The sequence below is a fragment of the Chenopodium quinoa genome, unplaced genomic scaffold (assembly GCF_001683475.1).
Source record: "Chenopodium quinoa cultivar QQ74 unplaced genomic scaffold, ASM168347v1, whole genome shotgun sequence".
Lineage (NCBI taxonomy): Eukaryota > Viridiplantae > Streptophyta > Magnoliopsida > Caryophyllales > Amaranthaceae > Chenopodium > Chenopodium quinoa.
The window spans coordinates 234,980-253,274 of NW_018745403.1; the positions used below are offsets into that span (position 1 = coordinate 234,980).

The following is an 18,295-nucleotide window of genomic DNA, read 5'->3' on the forward strand; positions in this document are numbered from 1 at the left end:
AGATCAACTTCCCTAATATAAGATTCAGCAAATGCTTCTCTATCGATGTTCCCTTCGCAATGAATTCCAATATCACAAAGTAACCTAGGGTTTCGTTTATCGTGTTTATGTTATGTCTGGGAGACTTTAGTCAAACTTTTGACTTCCGTTTAACGCTTTAAAACCGTCAAATAGTAAGTTGCTGTAAAATACCTTTTTTAACCCTGAGATAAACAAATTTTGTTTCTCCCTGAGATAAACTTGTATTTACCGAAAATTAAATTTACAAAAAATTGATGTGGAGTAAAAAGAATACGGAGTAACATAGGTAAATAAAAGTTGTGCATGACCATGTATATCGATTAAAGTGTTGCGATTAATATGAAACGGGAGATTGAAATTTTAGTTTTTCAAAATTTAGCATGAATCATGATGAAAGCTGTTCATTTGTCCATCAAGTTCACAATATTTTCAAAGAGGGTTTATGCAAGTTGCTTTCAACCCCATCAAACCTAAAACCCTCCATCATCAATCACTCAAACTCTGAATGAAAAGATTTTATTGAAAACCCTAATTAAATTAAAACCCCAGAAAAATGCAACAAGTTTGCAAATTCTACAGACAACCTTCAATTCTATCTCCCTTCTTTCTCTCTCCTCCACCGCCATTTTTGTCATCCATTAAGCTTGGTTCTTTGAGACCTCTTCATCTCAGGCACACCACCATCACCATTAAAGCTTTTGCTACTGCAACTGCAGCTTCTGAAGCTGTTAACAATGGCGGCAGCAACAGTAGCAGTGATGAAACCTTCTTTGCTAATGACGCCGTTTCGTGGGCTTCTCTTGGTGTTTCTGAAAAGCTCTCTCATTCTCTCTCTAATGCTGGCTTTTCCAAACCCTCTTTAATTCAGGTTTTTCTGCTTAACTCTGTTTTTTTTAATTTAAATTTTAATTTGCGTTTTTAATAATTTGGGAAGTTTGTAAATTGTTAATTTTATTATGTTATGGATGTGTATTTTAAGAATATTTGGTGATTGGTTGTGGAATTTATGTTACTCGGGCTATTCGTTTTATCGGAAAAGCACTCGTGTTGGATCCTCAATACTCTAACATGGGTATGGACACTTGGACACCTCATTTAAACCAAGAACATGGAAATTTTTTATTAAAAATTTTAGTCTTACTGTAGGGGAGGGATCATATTATCATGCTTCTCTCTTATCAGCATGTTTAAATCTTTGTTTATATTTTAATTTTAGTTTAATTAAGTGTAGTTGTAGATATAGAGAAAAAAAATTATACTAGTAGAATTTTGAGTATTGGACCTCTGTTGATGAATATGCATAGTGAATTAACTGTATTTTCTGTAGTAGTCTCTTCGATCAATGCATTTTCGGGTTATGTTTTTCAAGTGATGGAATTTTCAACAAACTTCTAGTAAGAACAGAATCACGTGGAAATGCCCTATAAAGTTTAGGAATGAAGAATGATTTTTGACCACCACTTATTGATCATGAGATAGGGCAAGGCTCCAAGCTTTCTCGAGCTGGAAGCCCCTAATTAATCTTAGTTCTTGCAAACTTTATTAACTAGTAGATCGTGTGTTTTTTTAATGCAATATTCGATGGATATGTTATCAGGCTTGAAAAAATTTCTATTAATTTTTGCCACTTTATTTAGACACGCATCATAGAGTATGGGTTCTTTTAAATTTATTGTCCTCACTGATGGGCAAAAATCAAGTTTTGCATTGGAATGTACTAAATATAATGTCTCTCACTTTCTCTGGCTATCCTCTGCCCTATTTCTTTTAAAGTCACAAATTGCAATCTAGTCCAATTCTAGGTTTTGCAACGAATTGCAATTGTTGGGGGTACTACATTTGACAACCTATTACCTATATGGCTAAATGCCATTAGTTGGAGCCCTGTGATTCTATAATTGTAGTTTACACTAAGATACACATGACAAATAAAGACACTTTAGGTTAAACTAATGTTATTCTTTAATTAGCATGCTAAATCAGTTAAAATCTATATCATAAAATTGGGTTTGATGCATTTATTTTGAATGATAAATCCTGCAGTGTGAGTTTGGTATGATGTAGCCAAGTTCCTCTCGTACTGGTATATCCGTATATAATCTAATTGTCATTCTTAAATTAGATAGTGATACATTCCGGGGTAGAGACGCTTTATGTGAGTTAAGAGAAAAGGGGAAAGTTCGTCTTCAGTTGTCGAACCTGGCCAAATACTATATGATGTATTCTATGTTAACATTCTATGTTAACTGGAATTTATATTGTTATTCAGGCTGCTTGCATACCATCCATACTGTCAGGAAAAGACACAGTTGTTGCTGCAGAGACAGGAAGTGGTAAAACACATGGTTATCTTGTCCCACTGGCTGAGAAGCTTCTTAATGCAGGCAGTGACCCTGAGCTAGGAGCTCCTGTTCTTGGAAAAAATCATCTCTCGCAGCTTTCTCTTGTTCTCTGCCCTAATGTTATGCTTTGTGAGCAAGTGGTTCGCATGGCTAACTCTCTCTGTGGTGACAATGGTGAACCCCTCCTTAGAGCAGCTGCAGTATGTGGGAAGCAGGTAATACTCTTGTATAGTTGTGTGTGGTTTTCTTCAGTATTTTGGTTGTCTGGTGATTTTGAAAAATTTATATGTTGCTAGAATCTCAATAAATGGAGATCCCTTTGGTGATTTTAGGCTCACACTGTCGTGGTTATCTTTATCTGAGAAAATGGGGTGCTATATTAAGCCGAGGTTTCCTGGTTTGTGGAAAAGGTTATAATGGGATTACCTCTCACATGTGAGAATTTCTCTTGTAGGGATGGCCTCATAAGAAACCGGACATTATTGTCTCTACACCTGTTGCTCTTTTGAATTATCTCTATGATGTTGATCGAGAAAGAAATCGTCAGTTTAACTTTGTGCGTGGGGTGAAACATGTGGTAAGTTAACTGGTAGCTTTACTCTATCCTATCTAAAGTCTACAAAAAGCACTAAATATATCATTCTTACTTTTGGTGCACTAAATGGCAGGTGTTTGATGAAGCTGATCTGTTACTTTGTGGCAGCTTCCAAAATCAAGTTGTTCGTCTCATAAACATGCTTCGTTTTGATGAGAAGCTGTTGTCGCGATCAAAGAATAGTGCATCTGAGGAAACAAAAGAATTGAATTCTGACCTCCAGTTATCATTTGTTTGTGAAGATGAAGACGATAAGGACATCGATATTTCCATGGAAGAAGAAATTGTTGAGGATGGTACAACATTGGTAGATTTGGTAGAAGAGGTACCTGTCTCTGGTGTGAAAAAGGGCTGGAGAAGAAGTCGTGAATATTATGAACGTAGTAAGCAGTATATCTTTGTCGCGGCAACTCTTCCAATAAATGGAAAGCAAACAGCAGGTGGAATCTTGAAAAGGATGTTTCCAGGTGCTAGCTGGGTCAGTGGAAATTATCTGCATTACCACAACCCTAGGTAATACCTGTACAATTGACTCTATTGTCTATTTCCATCTTAATTTCCTTATTAATTTCCATTTTCTGCTTGTTATTTATGCTTCTTCCTATTCGATTGGTTCAACTATGTCCTGTGCTTAATTCTAGAATGTGATCGTTTGTCAATATTTAAGAGTGCCTAATGTAGACTATATGTTTTCTGTAGGACTTCTTGTTAAAGTTTATCATATGGTTGCTCTTTGGTGCTTCAGGTTAGAGCAGAAGTGGGTAGAGGTTTCTATCGATACTCAAGTTGATGCTCTTATAAATGCAGTAAATCAAGGTGTCAACTACAGTTCGCAGGCTTCTGATTCTGCTATAAATAGGACAATGGTGTTTGCAAATACTGTTGAGGCAGTAGAATCAGTCGCTAAGATATTGCAGACTGCTGGGATCCAATGTTTCTGCTACCATAGGAACAGCTCCCTTGAAGAGTCTACAAAGAATTTAGTTGAATTCAGAGAAAGGGGTGGTGTGCTAGTGTGTACTGATGCCGCAGCTCGTGGTCTTGACATTCCCAAAATATCACATGTTATTCAGGTACTTGCCCATCCCCCCCCCCCACCCCCTTCCCAAAAAAAAAAAAAAAAAAAAAAAAAAGGGAAAATTCATCATCACTCAGTAGTAAGGGAAAATCTGTGACTGTTGTCCTTAATCTTTTTTTTAAAAATTGATTTTTCCTCTTAACTTTCTATGACTTCATGCTGCTATTGTTATCACTTAGTTTTTATCAAATCTAGATAAATTATTATCATACTTGAATGATTTTAGACTTACTATAAAGAAGGAAGTGTGCATCCCTGATGTTTTGTGCTGAAAACCCATGTAAAATAAGTAGCAATATAAGATTACAAGATTTCTCTGTGTTCTTCCTTTCCAAATGAGCCCAAAAAAATATCTGTTTAACTAGTACCTTTTTATTTGTGGTTTGCTTTGTGGAAGTAATTCGTACTAGTATTTGATAAGGGTGGAAAAATTTTCGTTTTCCGTGTTTATAATACGTTAATGCTGTTTCTTTCAAGTTATTGATATTTGTGGAATTGTAGCTAAGATTGAATTGATCTGGAGGTTTTCCTTTCAAAGTTTTATAGTAGTGGAAAGTGATAGATTGATAAGTTACAAATGAGGTTCTTGGTGTAGAATTTTGACTTTGGTGCTCAGTTCAAAATCTCTTAAAGTTAATGATCTGATATAGCATGGATTATCAAGTTCATACTCTTGAAATCAGATTATCTTTTGCCTAGACCTCAATTTTGATTGTCTTGTGATAATCACATTTCCATACCAGCTCCAATAAGCATATTTTGTGTTGGTATGGAAAGTTGATTCCCGTTAGCTGAATAAGAACATTTGCTTGAACCTCCAAACATAAGGGACTAAAGGTATGCATTTATTTGACTTCCATCAAGTCTGCATTTGGTTCCTTCATAAACAAATGTATTAGAAAATTTGTGCCCTTTAACTAAATGGTTTGAAACACCAGTTCATACAGGACAATCCTGCATCAAATTGTCTTTATTAAACCATTCAAAACTATGCTATTCAAATTTTTTGTTCCATTATGAGGTATGAGCGTATGACCCTTGGACAATATAACAGATACCATAGTGACTGAAAACGTCAAATTTCCTCTTTAAGACCCATGTCTGATTCCACTTAGATCCATATACTATCCCATTGTATGAGGTATGACCTTTGAACAATATAACTTGGATACTTCATGACACAGAACATCGAAAATCCTCTGAGAGACCCCTGTCTTATTTCACTCAGATCCATGTTCTATCCATCAAATCCTCGCAATTAATGTTAGAAAACTATCTTCGCAAAAAACAAGATTTTTTCCAGCTTACCTACAAGTTCTGATGGTTTTTCCTCTCTGTTTATTGTTTTTAGCACATCTTAATTCTTGGGTTGCCTTTCAAAAGCTGTCCAGTGCTGGTAGCTTAGTATGCCAATGCAGATATATTCTTTTTGAGTGCCTTCTCCTTCTCTGTCTCTCTTTCTATCAAAATTGATTTGTATTTTTGTTCCAGGCGGAATTCGCTTCTTCTGCTGTGGATTTTCTGCATAGAGTTGGTCGTACAGCCAGAGCAGGTCAACATGGTCTTGTGACAAGCTTATATAGTGAACAGAATTGTGATCTTGTTGCTGCAGTCCGAGAAGCAGAAGAACTTGGAAAGCCAGTGGTATTCCTCAAACCATATACATTATGCTAATATAACAAACCCCTCTTGTGACCTTTAAAAGAAGAGAAAAAAAAAAGGAGGCTTTCCATGCGGATGTTTGAAAAATACAAGCCTGGCTGTGTGGAGTGTATCCATTACATCAACATGACCTAGCAGACCTTGATGGCCTCATTTTCTAGTCAGATTTAGCAATTGTGGCCATTTGGGGTGGCAAACCTAGACCTTTGGGCTGAGGTGGGCTTGAATATAGCTCTCTGTTTCAGGCCTAATTTATAATGAGATGAAGGCCTAGTGGGACCTATCCTTACCACCAGGTCCACCGCCTTCAACCCCAACCCCCCCCCCCCCCCCACCCCCCCAAACACGCACAAACACCAAAAAAAAGGGAGTGTTTTACACCTGTGAGGCATCTGCTAATCTGATGTCAGTGTTGCCTTTTGTGTAGGAGGTTAGGGGTCAGGTCTTGTGGCTCCCTTATTCCAATCTATACGCATTTTGGGGGAAAGGGTTCCTGTTTGCTTGGGTCTGGGAATAGTGGGTAGTGGGTGTTATTATTTCTATGCAAGCCCCATGCATAATTCCTAAAAGTTTAAGGTTTCTTTCAGATACATCTGAATTTCTTTTTGATTTACTATTTCAGGAGACGGCATTTAGCAGGAAAAGAGGCTTTCGGAATAAGCTTAAGAAGAGAGGTGAGGTTTTCTTGCCTTGAGGCAGAGAGTTTGATTTTATTAACAAACCACTGCTGCCCGGTTATTATCATAATCTTGCTTAGGATAGTGTATTGAAAAAGGAAAATGAGGCCTACCATATTTTGACTTGTCGATAGTGTCATAAACTGGTTGCAATTGGAAATAGGTTGCAATTTTGAGTGTAGTAAGCCAAATTGGACAAGCTATAGCCTATACGGCTATACCCATAATCACTTGGCAACATTACAATTTATCACTTATCAATGCTATCGTATTACGCTTTAGCTTCTTATTCAATCAGTTAAGCTGAAACTTCTATGTTTCCATTGGAAACAGGTCGGAACAAGGCTAGGGATGCATCCCCTGTTGCTGAGGTCCTGTAACATGATATCAAATTTTGGCGTAATAGAGAGGTGAAATTATTTTACCTGACTTTTTAATGTAACTTATTCAATTCTCACTGTGTACATAATTTCTTTTCTGATAATATCAATGAAAAAGATATTATATGATTGGGATCTCTTTTTTTTTTTTTTGTTTCTTTTCTTTTTTAGATAGTAAAAGGAAGATTTTGTTAACAGCATCTTAATAGGCCCACAACGAAGCATAAAACAGCTTCTTTTTGTTTTTTAATAAAAATTTGACCAATAACTCTAACAACTGTGGATTTTCATGTACATTCATATTGATTATTGCATTCATATTTGTGAATGTACATCCCACAGTCAAGATGATTTCAAGGTTAATAAAAAAAAAAAGCTCTTTTATCATACACAAATAATGCAAATTTAATAGCCAGTTGGCACATTTCATAAAAATGTACATAATTCACAATGATTACACTAAAACACCTTTTAAAATAGATGTGTATATTTTCTCACCACATATGATTGGGGGGTTCTATAAGGAAACGTGACAGATTTTTCCTGTTGTTTCGTATGTGGGTATGTGACAATTAACTATTATTTGCGGATGGAAGGAGTATATTAATTATTAAATGTTTTCCTTTTCTCTTTAGTCTGCCTTTTCATAGAAAGTTAAGGAAGATGCACCTGCATATTCATATATGGTGAAAATGGAATGCTTGGCATATAACTTGGACATGAATGTGTTATAGAATTATAGCTGTGGCCTGTGAATCCGTGACCAATAACGCATACTTTGCTAACTGTAGAGTCGTAGAGCCCTTATAAAGTTTTACAGGGGGTTTGGGTTACGCCAGATATTTTTCATCTCAACGAAATTGCGCGAAAAAGTGCAATTTTTAACAGCCAAACGTTCACAACGAGGGAATCGATGCTCCATTATCTCCTACCCAATTCATAGACAAAGGATCACAAGGGAGCGAACTCAGTGACCCACGGATCTATCAACGGACCCAGGTCAGACAATGATCACACTATAACTACGCAGCTTGATAATGCCAAATTCATATCTGGCATGATGAACTTTCACATCATCATTTGAATGGTACTTGGCCGCTGCAACATTGGCTAGTGCCATACTATAGGCATTTGCTAGTGTTCTGATGGATATGTTTACGGAGTTTGGTTCGTATGTACGTTCTTGTGCAGGTCTATAGCAACTTCAATGGTCCATTTGCTTCTCTATATTTAGCTATGTAGTCCATTTGCTTCCCTTGGTATATCTAGTGAAGGCATGAGCAGGCATAATTATCTGATGCTGTTAAGAGTGTTTTCAGGGCCCTTTAATCCGATATTAGGCCTTGACAACAGATTTCACTTCGATATTCATCATGTATCTCGGAGTAGGTAAAGTGGTGGTGGGTAAATTACTTTGCTACTACTTAGTGGTTAATAATTACCTCCCGATAAAGCAGTAGCTTATTTTAAAGGGTTTTTCTACATAGTGCCCTTGTGCAATTGACTTTTTCGAGTTGTGCCCACTGTTATTCCATATTACACATGGTACATGTTAGTTACAATTTTTTAACACACCATGCCCTTGTCGTTAACCTGACGTTATGTAGTTCAATTAGTGGTCAGCTAATTAATTTTTTTTCTTGTTTTGCATGCCGAAAAAGGTTCCGTTATGATTTTAGGGGTCGATTTTTCCACGAAATTAATTACATGGTGCTAATGCATTAGCTTATTCGTATCTTTTTTTATTAGTACATTATTCTCAAGGTCTCTTTAGTCTTGCCTTTTTCATAGCACATTGAAGATGGTGCCCCATTTATATGGACAAATATGGTGAAATATATGGCATATACCGCATATCCTTAACTTGGAACATTGCATGTTTTAGCGCTGAGCAACGCACTGAATAATGCTCTACTTTTTTTTAGCTGTAAAGACCTTGCAAAGTTATTAGATTTGTAAGAGAAAGAACGTTTATAAGGGTATCGACAAGGCTACAGTATTTCGTGCAAATTTTATAGACAAAGGATGAATAGGGGGCGACCCATCGGATCGACCCGTAGGGGCCGGGTTGGAAAATGATCACACTAGAACTTCCCAGATTGATCATAGTGTCAATTTCAAATCTTTAAGTTGATGAACTTTTACAATGTCACCTGGTTGATAGCTGGTGCGACGTTGACAATGGACAACACCATAGGCGTTGCGAGTGTTTGGATGCGAGTGTTTTTGTTCATATGTAACGTAGGTTCTTGTGCTGTTTATACACTTTATAGCAACTTCAATGGCTAGCAAGTCAATTACTCACCTGTAGGGTTGGGATGATTTGGCTGTTGAAACTGTTGTCGCTATAACAAGATCTAACTGATGATTCTGACCCAACATACCAGCCTTTAGAAAAAGTGTTAGCCATTTAGCCAATTTTGGCGCAGGTTGTGCACACAGGTTTTGTTAACGGTTAGAAGCTTAGAATACGTCTATTCATTTAATTATTAATCATCTGAATTTGTTAGATCTTATAAGAACTTATTTTAAACGTAAATTATATTTTTAAGACGGATTCGTTATATTAGCTACAATATGTGTTATACCCTCATTTGGCCGACAACAAGCTACCCACTTATATTACTCCGTATTTTATTTTTGGATCCTATCGCAACATATCACTCACATTGTTGAGTGAGTAATAGTCATTCGTTTCTCCACTTGTTGCCCATCTTTACTCACTCTCTTAGCCCATTAATTTTCATACACTAATTAAAGTGTTTCTAATCTCTCTCTCTCTCTATATATATATATATATATATGTATTAAAATTCAATGAGAAGACATGAGCCCGCCACGTGTCATCATGACTAGGCATATGATGTGGTGCCATGTCATACGATTATTATAATTCATTAAACAAAAATAATGAATTGTTAGCATTAATGATCGAATGTATGACCTCATGCTTATTATACTTTAACTTCAACCACTATTCCAATGGCACATCTCACGTCTATAATGTTTTGTTAAAAAGAGTTAATCATATTCATAAACTTGAAATCAAACGAAGAAAATTAATAGTTTTAAGTTAGATACTAGATATTGGATAATATATTTTGATGTTCAACAATAATTAAAAAAATATATTTACATATGTAACTAATTTAATCTATTTTATATTTCTGATTTTCATCACATAATTTTTATTATAAAAGCTTATTTATAATATACATATAATAACTCGGGGCATTGCCCGGGCCAAAAACTAGTGAATCATAAATCACCAAACAATTTATCATGCAGGCTTTATTTCACACTATAATCACACATAACAGATATTAATCTCCAAAAACTAACTCAAAAAAATAAAAAGACCTTAGTCTAAGCTAATTAAGCTACCATTTGGTTTATTTGTACTAAAACTAATACATTTTAAATGTTCAACAAAATCTTCAACATGCTTATCAGAGCTCCCACCATCACTAACTGCTTTCTTAGATAATTCCTTCCATTTCAAAGCATTCTCCCTTATTTCTTGACTCCTTTCTCCTTCCATTACTTCCTTCAAACATTCACTAAGATGTTCCTTTCTTACCACTCCCTTCTCATCTTCCTTTGCCCATACTCCCACCCCCAAACCTCCTCAATAAACTTGGCGTCAGGCAATTGATCACTCCATTGTGGGACTCCCACCATCGGGACCCCAAGGCTAAGCCCCTCCAGCGTCGAGTTCCATCCACAATGAGTCACAAAGCACGCAGTTGCTTCATGTGCCAATACCTCGAGTTGGTTGCACCACGTAACGATCATTCCTTTTTGTGTTATTTCAACTTCCTCTAGGAATTCTTTAGGGAGTTTACTAGCTTGGGAATCCCTAACTACCCAGAGGAAGTAATAGTTGCTTTCTTTTAAGGCCCATGCAATTTCCTCCGTTTGTTCTTGTGTTAGTGAAACCATGCTACCAAATGAGACGTAAATTACTGATTTAGTTGCCTTATTTTGTAGCCATTCTTTGCACTTCTCGCTTAAGGGTTTCCACAAACTCGCTCCGTATCCAATGTCTCCTTCTATTCTTCCATCTAAGTAGGATGATGGAACCATCGGCCCAATTAACTTCGCAGGCCATTTCTCAAATACACCTTCAATAACCTACACCATAAACATCTATGTTAGAAATATGAGTTGTAAATATATTAGTACGTGTAATATTTTTTCCTAATGTTCCTAAATCTATCTTAACATTTTTTCTTATTGATTATTGCAATAAATTATTTGCAATCAATCCGGTCGATATCAAATTTTAGTCAATGTTAATACTCCGTATAATTTATAGTCAAACTGTGAAATACAAAAATGTAGAGCTTATTTTGGCCTCATATTAAGGGGGCTAAACACAATGATTATTTTAATCTCAAATATTATGTCGGCAAAAGTATGACAAACCTAACAAGTTGGGCTAGTAACTCGTTTTAGCACGTACACGTCATTTTTAATTATGATTCATTATACCAAAATTCTACGTATCTTTTTTATTTCTGCACTAATATTAATGGGACCACGACTTTTAATTATCATTTATTATTCCCAAATACCTTTTTATTGCTGCACTAATAATATTGATAATTGGCCGGCTGAGTCTTTTGTTAGTACTTTATCTATACAAGAATTTTTCAAAAGTAATAGAAAGATTCAAAAATTTTGGGTGCTTAAAAAAATACGAAGTATTTAAATAAATAAAAAGTGAAAAGGTTGCTAGATGTTGATACAACGAGTATATAAAGTCAAAAGGTTACCAAATGTTGATACAACAAGTGTATTCTCAGGTGGCTCGATTAATCATAACGTTTGAAATTTTATACTATTTGCGAGTATTTATTTAACCGTCTTAATTTAATAATATCTTGTAAATACGTGCTTTGATTTTTCATTTTTTCGGATATTTAGATATTATTTGCCAGACAAGATGTAATAGGACTTGTGATCAAATTAACTAATCCTGGTCTGCCCTGGATTTGCTTACTACCTAACAACAATTCTTTCATCATTTTAGCACGTTCACTCATAAAACTAGCTTTAATATAACCACCACCTAAGAAAACAAAAGGGTGAAGAAGAGCAGGGCCCATATAAAATTCTTGTATATTGCAATTTTCCATGTAGATATTTAAATTTATATAGTTTAGTACGAGAAATTTAAATATCTATTCTATACTAGAACTAAAACCTTCTATTTATGTTAAGAATTCATACTTTCCAAATAAAAAAAAGTGATTCATAATTTTTTTTTAAAAAAAATAGGAATCTATAATTCCTAATGTATAATATGTAATTTTTATTCTTTTGACATCTCATCGTCCATATTTGTACACATCATCTGCTATATAGGATTGTGACATGTATATTTTTGTCGCAACTTGCGACCTTTAGCAGTTTCAATTTTTCGTATGATGTAAATGAAAATTGGATGTTTGTCCTAAGTAGGGCTGGCAAACCCTGACCCGACACGAAAACCCGATCCGAACCCGACCCGAAGTTACTGAGAGAGACCCGAACCCGACCTGAACCGAACCCGAACAACCCGAATTCGACCCGATTTGACCCAAATTTCATATTTCGTAATAATATTAAGTTTTACACTATTTTTAATAGTTTCTAAGCATAATCCGAAATCGACTCGAAATCTAACCCGAACCCGACCTGCTGACCCGAATTGCCACCCCTCCTAAGTTTAGGGGGATGGGTCTATTTTGACACTGATGAATAAAATACAAGTAAAAGGTAATACGAAAAGAAAACAATAGATAAAAAAAATACCTCTAACTCCAAATCTTCGAAAGAGTTGCAAAATATCCAGTCAGCCAAGTCAACATTTGAGAATTGGCTCAACTTCATAGCCAAATAAGCCGGGTAACTTTCAGGCTTCCTTAAAAAAGTAGGCAAATCCTTACCCTTAAACAAGGGCATTTTAGGCAAAGCACACCCGACCTCGACGGGCTTAAGGGGCAGCTCAATTAAGCTATGCTCCACACAACAAAAAATGGCGCAAACTGCAGCCGCGTTAGTAAAAAACGCGGCTCCAAGTAAGCCATAATCCCTAGCCACATCCAATGCCCACGGTAAAAACGCGTCGTATACCACACACGTCACAGGAAATGCCGTATTTTGATGGGTTTCAATAATACGAGCAAGAGAACTCGAACCATTTGATTTAAATGAGTTGAGGAAAATGTCCTCGGACCCGACTTTGGGGGAGCCACCATCATCAAAACCGTCTGATATCACCTCGACGGCTACATCTCGGAGGGAAGATATAGAGCCCATGGTTTGTTTGGTGGTGGCTAATGTGGCTTTAACCCCTTTAGAGGCTAAACGTTTAGCAAATTGAAGAAGTGGGTTAATGTGACCTTGGCTAGGATATGGTACCACAACTACATGAGACTTTAAACAATTATTTTCATCACCTAGCTCAATCATTTTTTATTTTTATTTATTTATTTATTTCTGGGGGTATTATATGATTTCTCTCTTTATTTGAGTTTGATTTATATAAAAATGATGTGTTGATGAAGAGAATGTAACGTTATATATAGGGGAGAATAAATGAAGGACGTGCGTAAGATTAGTGAGCTAACTGATGACGCATCTAGATAGGAATCATAGGATTACATAATTAGAAAATGAAGATATACTCAATTATACAATTAGTGGTCAATTTTATAGCCTCTTTGTTTTTATTTATTGGCATTGGCTACGTGGCCTTGCTTTTGTACGGGTGCGCCGCAAAAGAAGTAATTTAATTATATTCAACTTCAATTAAACTACCACTATTTTTTAAGTTAATTTATTTACTCCCTCCAATGTTAGTATTTTAATAAGTGTTACGTTTATTAAATGCGGTCATGTTCTAATAAGTGTTACACCATCTTTTTTGGCAAAAAGCTTCTTCCTTCGTTTTTTTTTACTTGACCCGCTTTGACTTTTACACTATTTACCACCTATCCTTTGACTGTCTTTTTTAATTAATATGTAAGGCAAAACATATTCATGTGAAATTTTTTTGAATTCGTCTTAATAAGTACTATCATAATATATAACTTTTATAATTTTTACTTATGGAGAATTAATGTTATTGAACGTTAAAGTTTTGCATTGACAAGCGTGATAAAAGAAAAATTATAAAAGTTTTGCATTGACAAGCGTGATAAAAGAAACAAGTCAAGTAAAAAAAACAAATAAAGTACATTTTAATATTATATCTCTCTCATTACATGATCCCCACCTAAATCTACTACTGCTTTTTTATTTATTAATTATTCTTTCCTCTTATATTCATTACTTTATAAACTGTTAGCCCTACTGTTTTTTTTTTTACAATTTTTTTTTAATATTCCAATACTCTACTTCTTATTTTATTTACTACATGTGTTTTGTAATAATCGCAACACTAAGGAGGGCATCAAGTTTTAAGAAAATTATAGGGTGGGACTAAAGGGCTAATTTTATAATATAAAGTATAGTTGGTGAGGATATATTTAATTGTAAATAGAAAAGAGAAATAATAAAAAAAGTAGTGTAAGTGCGGTTGATAAGAGAGAGTAATATTAAAATATTAGTGTGTCCTTATCAAATTAGCAAGTGTTGCAATTATTACGAAACGGATGAAAAAAAAAAGTGTTGCAATTATTATGAAACGAAGGGAGTAAGTCAATTAAAGCACCTAAAATTATGTGCCAATCAAAGTGTAACATATATTAAAACACGCAGGGAGTACGCATAACTCCCTCTGTCTCATAATATAGTTTATATTCATTTTACGGTTTTTAAGTTATTTACAGATTTCTCTCTCTGTCTCATAAAAGTTTCTCAGTTAAGATCACTTAACTTCACCAATGATTACTTTACCCCAAAACTTATCTGTAATATAATTGGAAAATCTATTCTAAATCAACTACTCCGAAATACTTGTACGTATATACTTACAATACATATATGGTTACGATAATCAAACTAATTTCGTAATTGCACACAAATTCAAGGAATAGGCATTATATTATGAGACGTAATAAGATATCACGTCGATCATATCAAATTATTATGTGGTGATAAATAACACCTGGAGCATTCATGAGATATGAACCTCTAGTTTTGAGGAGTAATGAATTGCGGCAGACCATGGATGGAAACTTGTTCACACCTACACAACAAACATGTAATGCATGATTAATTATTTCAATATTTGACTTAATTATATCCTTGCTTACGTCATTGTTGCTGAGGTCATTATGATTATGTCACCTTTCTTTAGTCATCTTTTTGTGTAGACGTACATCATTGCTCAATTGGGAGTATTATATCTTGAAAAGAATTACGTAGTAAATCAAATCTAAACATATCTATTGATTACGTAATTGTTTTTGGTTTAAATTTTTGGAAGTCAAAGCTTAATAAAGTCTACCATTTGTTGTACTAAAAGATTATGATTTACGATGTAAAATATTATTAGTGGATCTTATAAAAATACTTTTTAATAAGCTTAATTTTTTTTAAGAAGATAAATAAATACTAGGAGAAAATGACACAACAATGATTAGTTTTTAAACATCATGAAAAGTCCAAAGAAAGGGCAAAGGGAGAAACTCAATGTTTTTTCTGTATGCTTTAGATTTGGCATATGCTTTGTACATCCCATTATTTTAATATCTTTAGTTTCATAGTATGTAAGAGAAATTCAACAAAAGTCAATATTAAGAAAACATATACAAGCAAATGGTTAGATGATTCTAACAAGATCAATCTCACATGGTAAGAGGCGGTAAATATTTTCAAAGTTTGACCGTAAGAACAATTTAATGAAAAGATCAAAAGAACAATGTGAGTATAATTGTCATGGATTATGGTGGAAGACAATTAGTTGAGCACTGATAATTTTAAGGTATACATGCTAATATGCAATTAGAAGGTGAAAATGGTAGTTGTAGTAGTGGAAAGATATGTAAAGAGTTTGGAACCAAATCTAGCTAAATTTCTTATTTTATACCTTTTCTCCTTTTCTTTCTTCTAGATATAATATTATCGCTTTTATTATCTATGTACCCCTTTCGTTCTTTTTTTTCTTTACGTTTTGAATTTCACTAATTCACTGTTTCTAATATTTGATCACATTTGAATCAACAAGATCACACATGATATGATTTTGATGTTTATAATAGTAAATTTTTATTAGTAAATGTTTTAAAAAGTTGACCGTAAAAGTCAAAGTGTAACGAAAAAAAAGGAAGCATTTTTTTGTATAAATGTCAATTAATTTAATTAACTAAATTACGAAAGTATTGGAGGTGATACTTACAAAGTACAAGCTAGATATATATATATATATGATCAAATTTGTTGCATCATTTGTGACATGTGACTCGATGTGCACCAAAAATATGGCAAGGATTATCGCTAGAGAACGCAAAGCAAAATAGGCACCCAAGGTCGACACTCAATTGGAGCCTAAGAGGGCCACAACCCGAGTAGTGATTCGCCAAACTCGCGCTTATTGAATTAGTCCTTATAGCCCCATATTATTTATTAGACTAACCCTCCCCGTCCCTCCTCAATCAAGTTTGGCTTCGCCCCTTGCACCCGATCAATTGGAAATATAATATTAATGCAAAATATTTTTTGTGTAGCGAAAATTGTATGGTACAGTGAGATTCAATCTCATATCTTGTATTGGTCCCACCACTCTAAACTAATTGCCACCAACATCCATTAAATATATAAAACAACATTAGTTCGGTAACAATTCATACACCGTACCACCGGTGGTACCTAGCCAGTGCCATATTTGCAAAATATCCCTAACTTTAAGGCTAATTCGTTACAAGTCTGCTAATCCAATTAACAAGTTCCTAGCAAAACATATCAATATCAACAATAGTTAATCAGGAATTTTCCTTAAAACTTCAAATTGTCCAACCATGCCAAAATTAATTGCAAAGTTACAATTACTGAGTATTTACTTAATCAAATTCAATAATGGAACAAATTCGAATCTATCTCCTCCTCTTCTTCATCATCTTACTTATTTTCTCTCTCCCCTTCTTCATTATCTCACTTATTTTTTCTCTGCTCCTCTTTATCATTTTTCAGTAGTAACTATCAATCTGGGATATAATAAAATCATTTTTTCTGCTCGCTTTAATTTGATATTTCTAAAATGGTGCATTAATTGGTAGGAACAATATTACTTAATATGTTTGGAAATGAAAGCCGCAAACAACAGAGGAAAAAGAGATCAAGTAGATTTCTTATTTTGAATAGTATGAATGAGCAAAATAATACCAAGTATTTGCTCATTTTGTGTAAATGTACACGGAAAGAAAAAAAAAAAAAAAAAAAAGGTTCGTAGTAAGAAAGGGAGAGGAGGAAGGAAGAAGAGGAGGTTGGGCAAATTACTTACTAATTTTTTGTTCAAATGAATGAAGAATGGTGTTGGTTATTGGAAAAGGAAATATAAGAAGGAAAAAAAAAAAAAAGTTTCACTGTTTTGCTCATTTTATGTCGATGAGTAAAAATTATTCGCTCATTTTGTGCAAATGACAAAAAAAAAAAAAAAAAAAAAAAAAAAAAAAAAAAAAAAAAGTGTTGTATAAAAAGGAGAGAAAGGAGGTACTCCATTAAAAGAAGAGGTATAGTTGGTTATTTCATGTAAATGAGTAAAAATTGCTTATTTCATGTAAATGAGCAGATTTTATGTAAATAAACAAATATTATTGTACCTTGTTAGAATGTTAGGTATAGTTGGTTGTATAATTAAAATTACCGGTAACATGTGTTGAGCTTATAAGATTGATCCTTCTCTCTACTACTCGGCATGCTTGCCACCAAGTATTTCTGTTTAATTTATTTTATTTGTAAAACTATTCCATCTTCAACTTGTTGATATTCAACATTCCATAAATTGTAGAAAAAGTAAAATAAAACCAACCATTGTGAAGCCTTTTAATATACTCCGTAATATTTACTTAGGTCTAAAAAATTGTCCAGTCTCCAATTTTGAGGTCTACTTTTTATTTTTTTTGAGGGGATTTTGAGGTCTACTTTATTAAACTATGATCATCATCTTAATTAGATTATCCTAAAAATTTGTGAGAATATTTGTCTTATGCTTTACTTTTTAGCATAACTGCCTTTCTTAGAAAGCAGAATATCTTGCCTTTCTTTAAAAGTAGAATATCATTGACTTTTTGTTTTTGAGCTATCATTTCATTAACTTTATTTATTTTCATTTTTTTTAAATATCTATCATTAAAACCCCGTTTATTTCACTTTATTCTTGCTAAATTGAAATTATTTTTACTGAATTGAAATTATTTTTGGTGAATTTAATTATTTTTACTGAACTGAAATTATTTTTAGAAATTATTTTTGCTGAAATGAAATTATTTTTATTGATTTTTAGTTATATTTCTTCTTTTAAGTTACTTATTTTTGCTGAACTGAAATTATTTTTATTGAACTGAAATTATTTTTACTAAAACCGAACTTATTTTGAACTAAACTTAATT

The 18,295-nt window shown here is 34.0% G+C and overlaps 1 protein-coding gene and 1 pseudogene across 2 annotated transcripts; one reads left to right on the forward strand and one right to left on the reverse strand.

Annotated features, from left to right (window-relative positions):
- The first annotated feature begins 430 nt into the window (after window positions 1–430).
- Window positions 431–8,305, forward strand: LOC110713037 (DEAD-box ATP-dependent RNA helicase 22-like). Of its 2 annotated transcripts, XM_021891508.1 has the most exons (9): window positions 431–889; window positions 2,291–2,578; window positions 2,818–2,940; window positions 3,032–3,471; window positions 3,704–4,031; window positions 5,528–5,680; window positions 6,321–6,372; window positions 6,709–6,785; window positions 7,547–8,305. In XM_021891508.1, exons 1-8 carry the CDS (start codon window positions 575–577, stop codon window positions 6,753–6,755), a joined length of 1,746 nt encoding a protein of 581 aa, XP_021747200.1. In that variant the 5' UTR covers window positions 431–574; the 3' UTR covers window positions 6,756–6,785; window positions 7,547–8,305. The 2 variants fall into 2 exon arrangements, with proteins under 2 accessions (XP_021747200.1, XP_021747199.1); XM_021891507.1 differs by lacking the exon at window positions 7,547–8,305 and having other exon boundaries at window positions 6,709–7,048.
- A 1,621-nt stretch (window positions 8,306–9,926) lies between these two features.
- On the reverse strand, window positions 9,927–13,522 carry LOC110713041 (annotated as a pseudogene).
- Window positions 13,523–18,295: the final 4,773 nt, after the last annotated feature.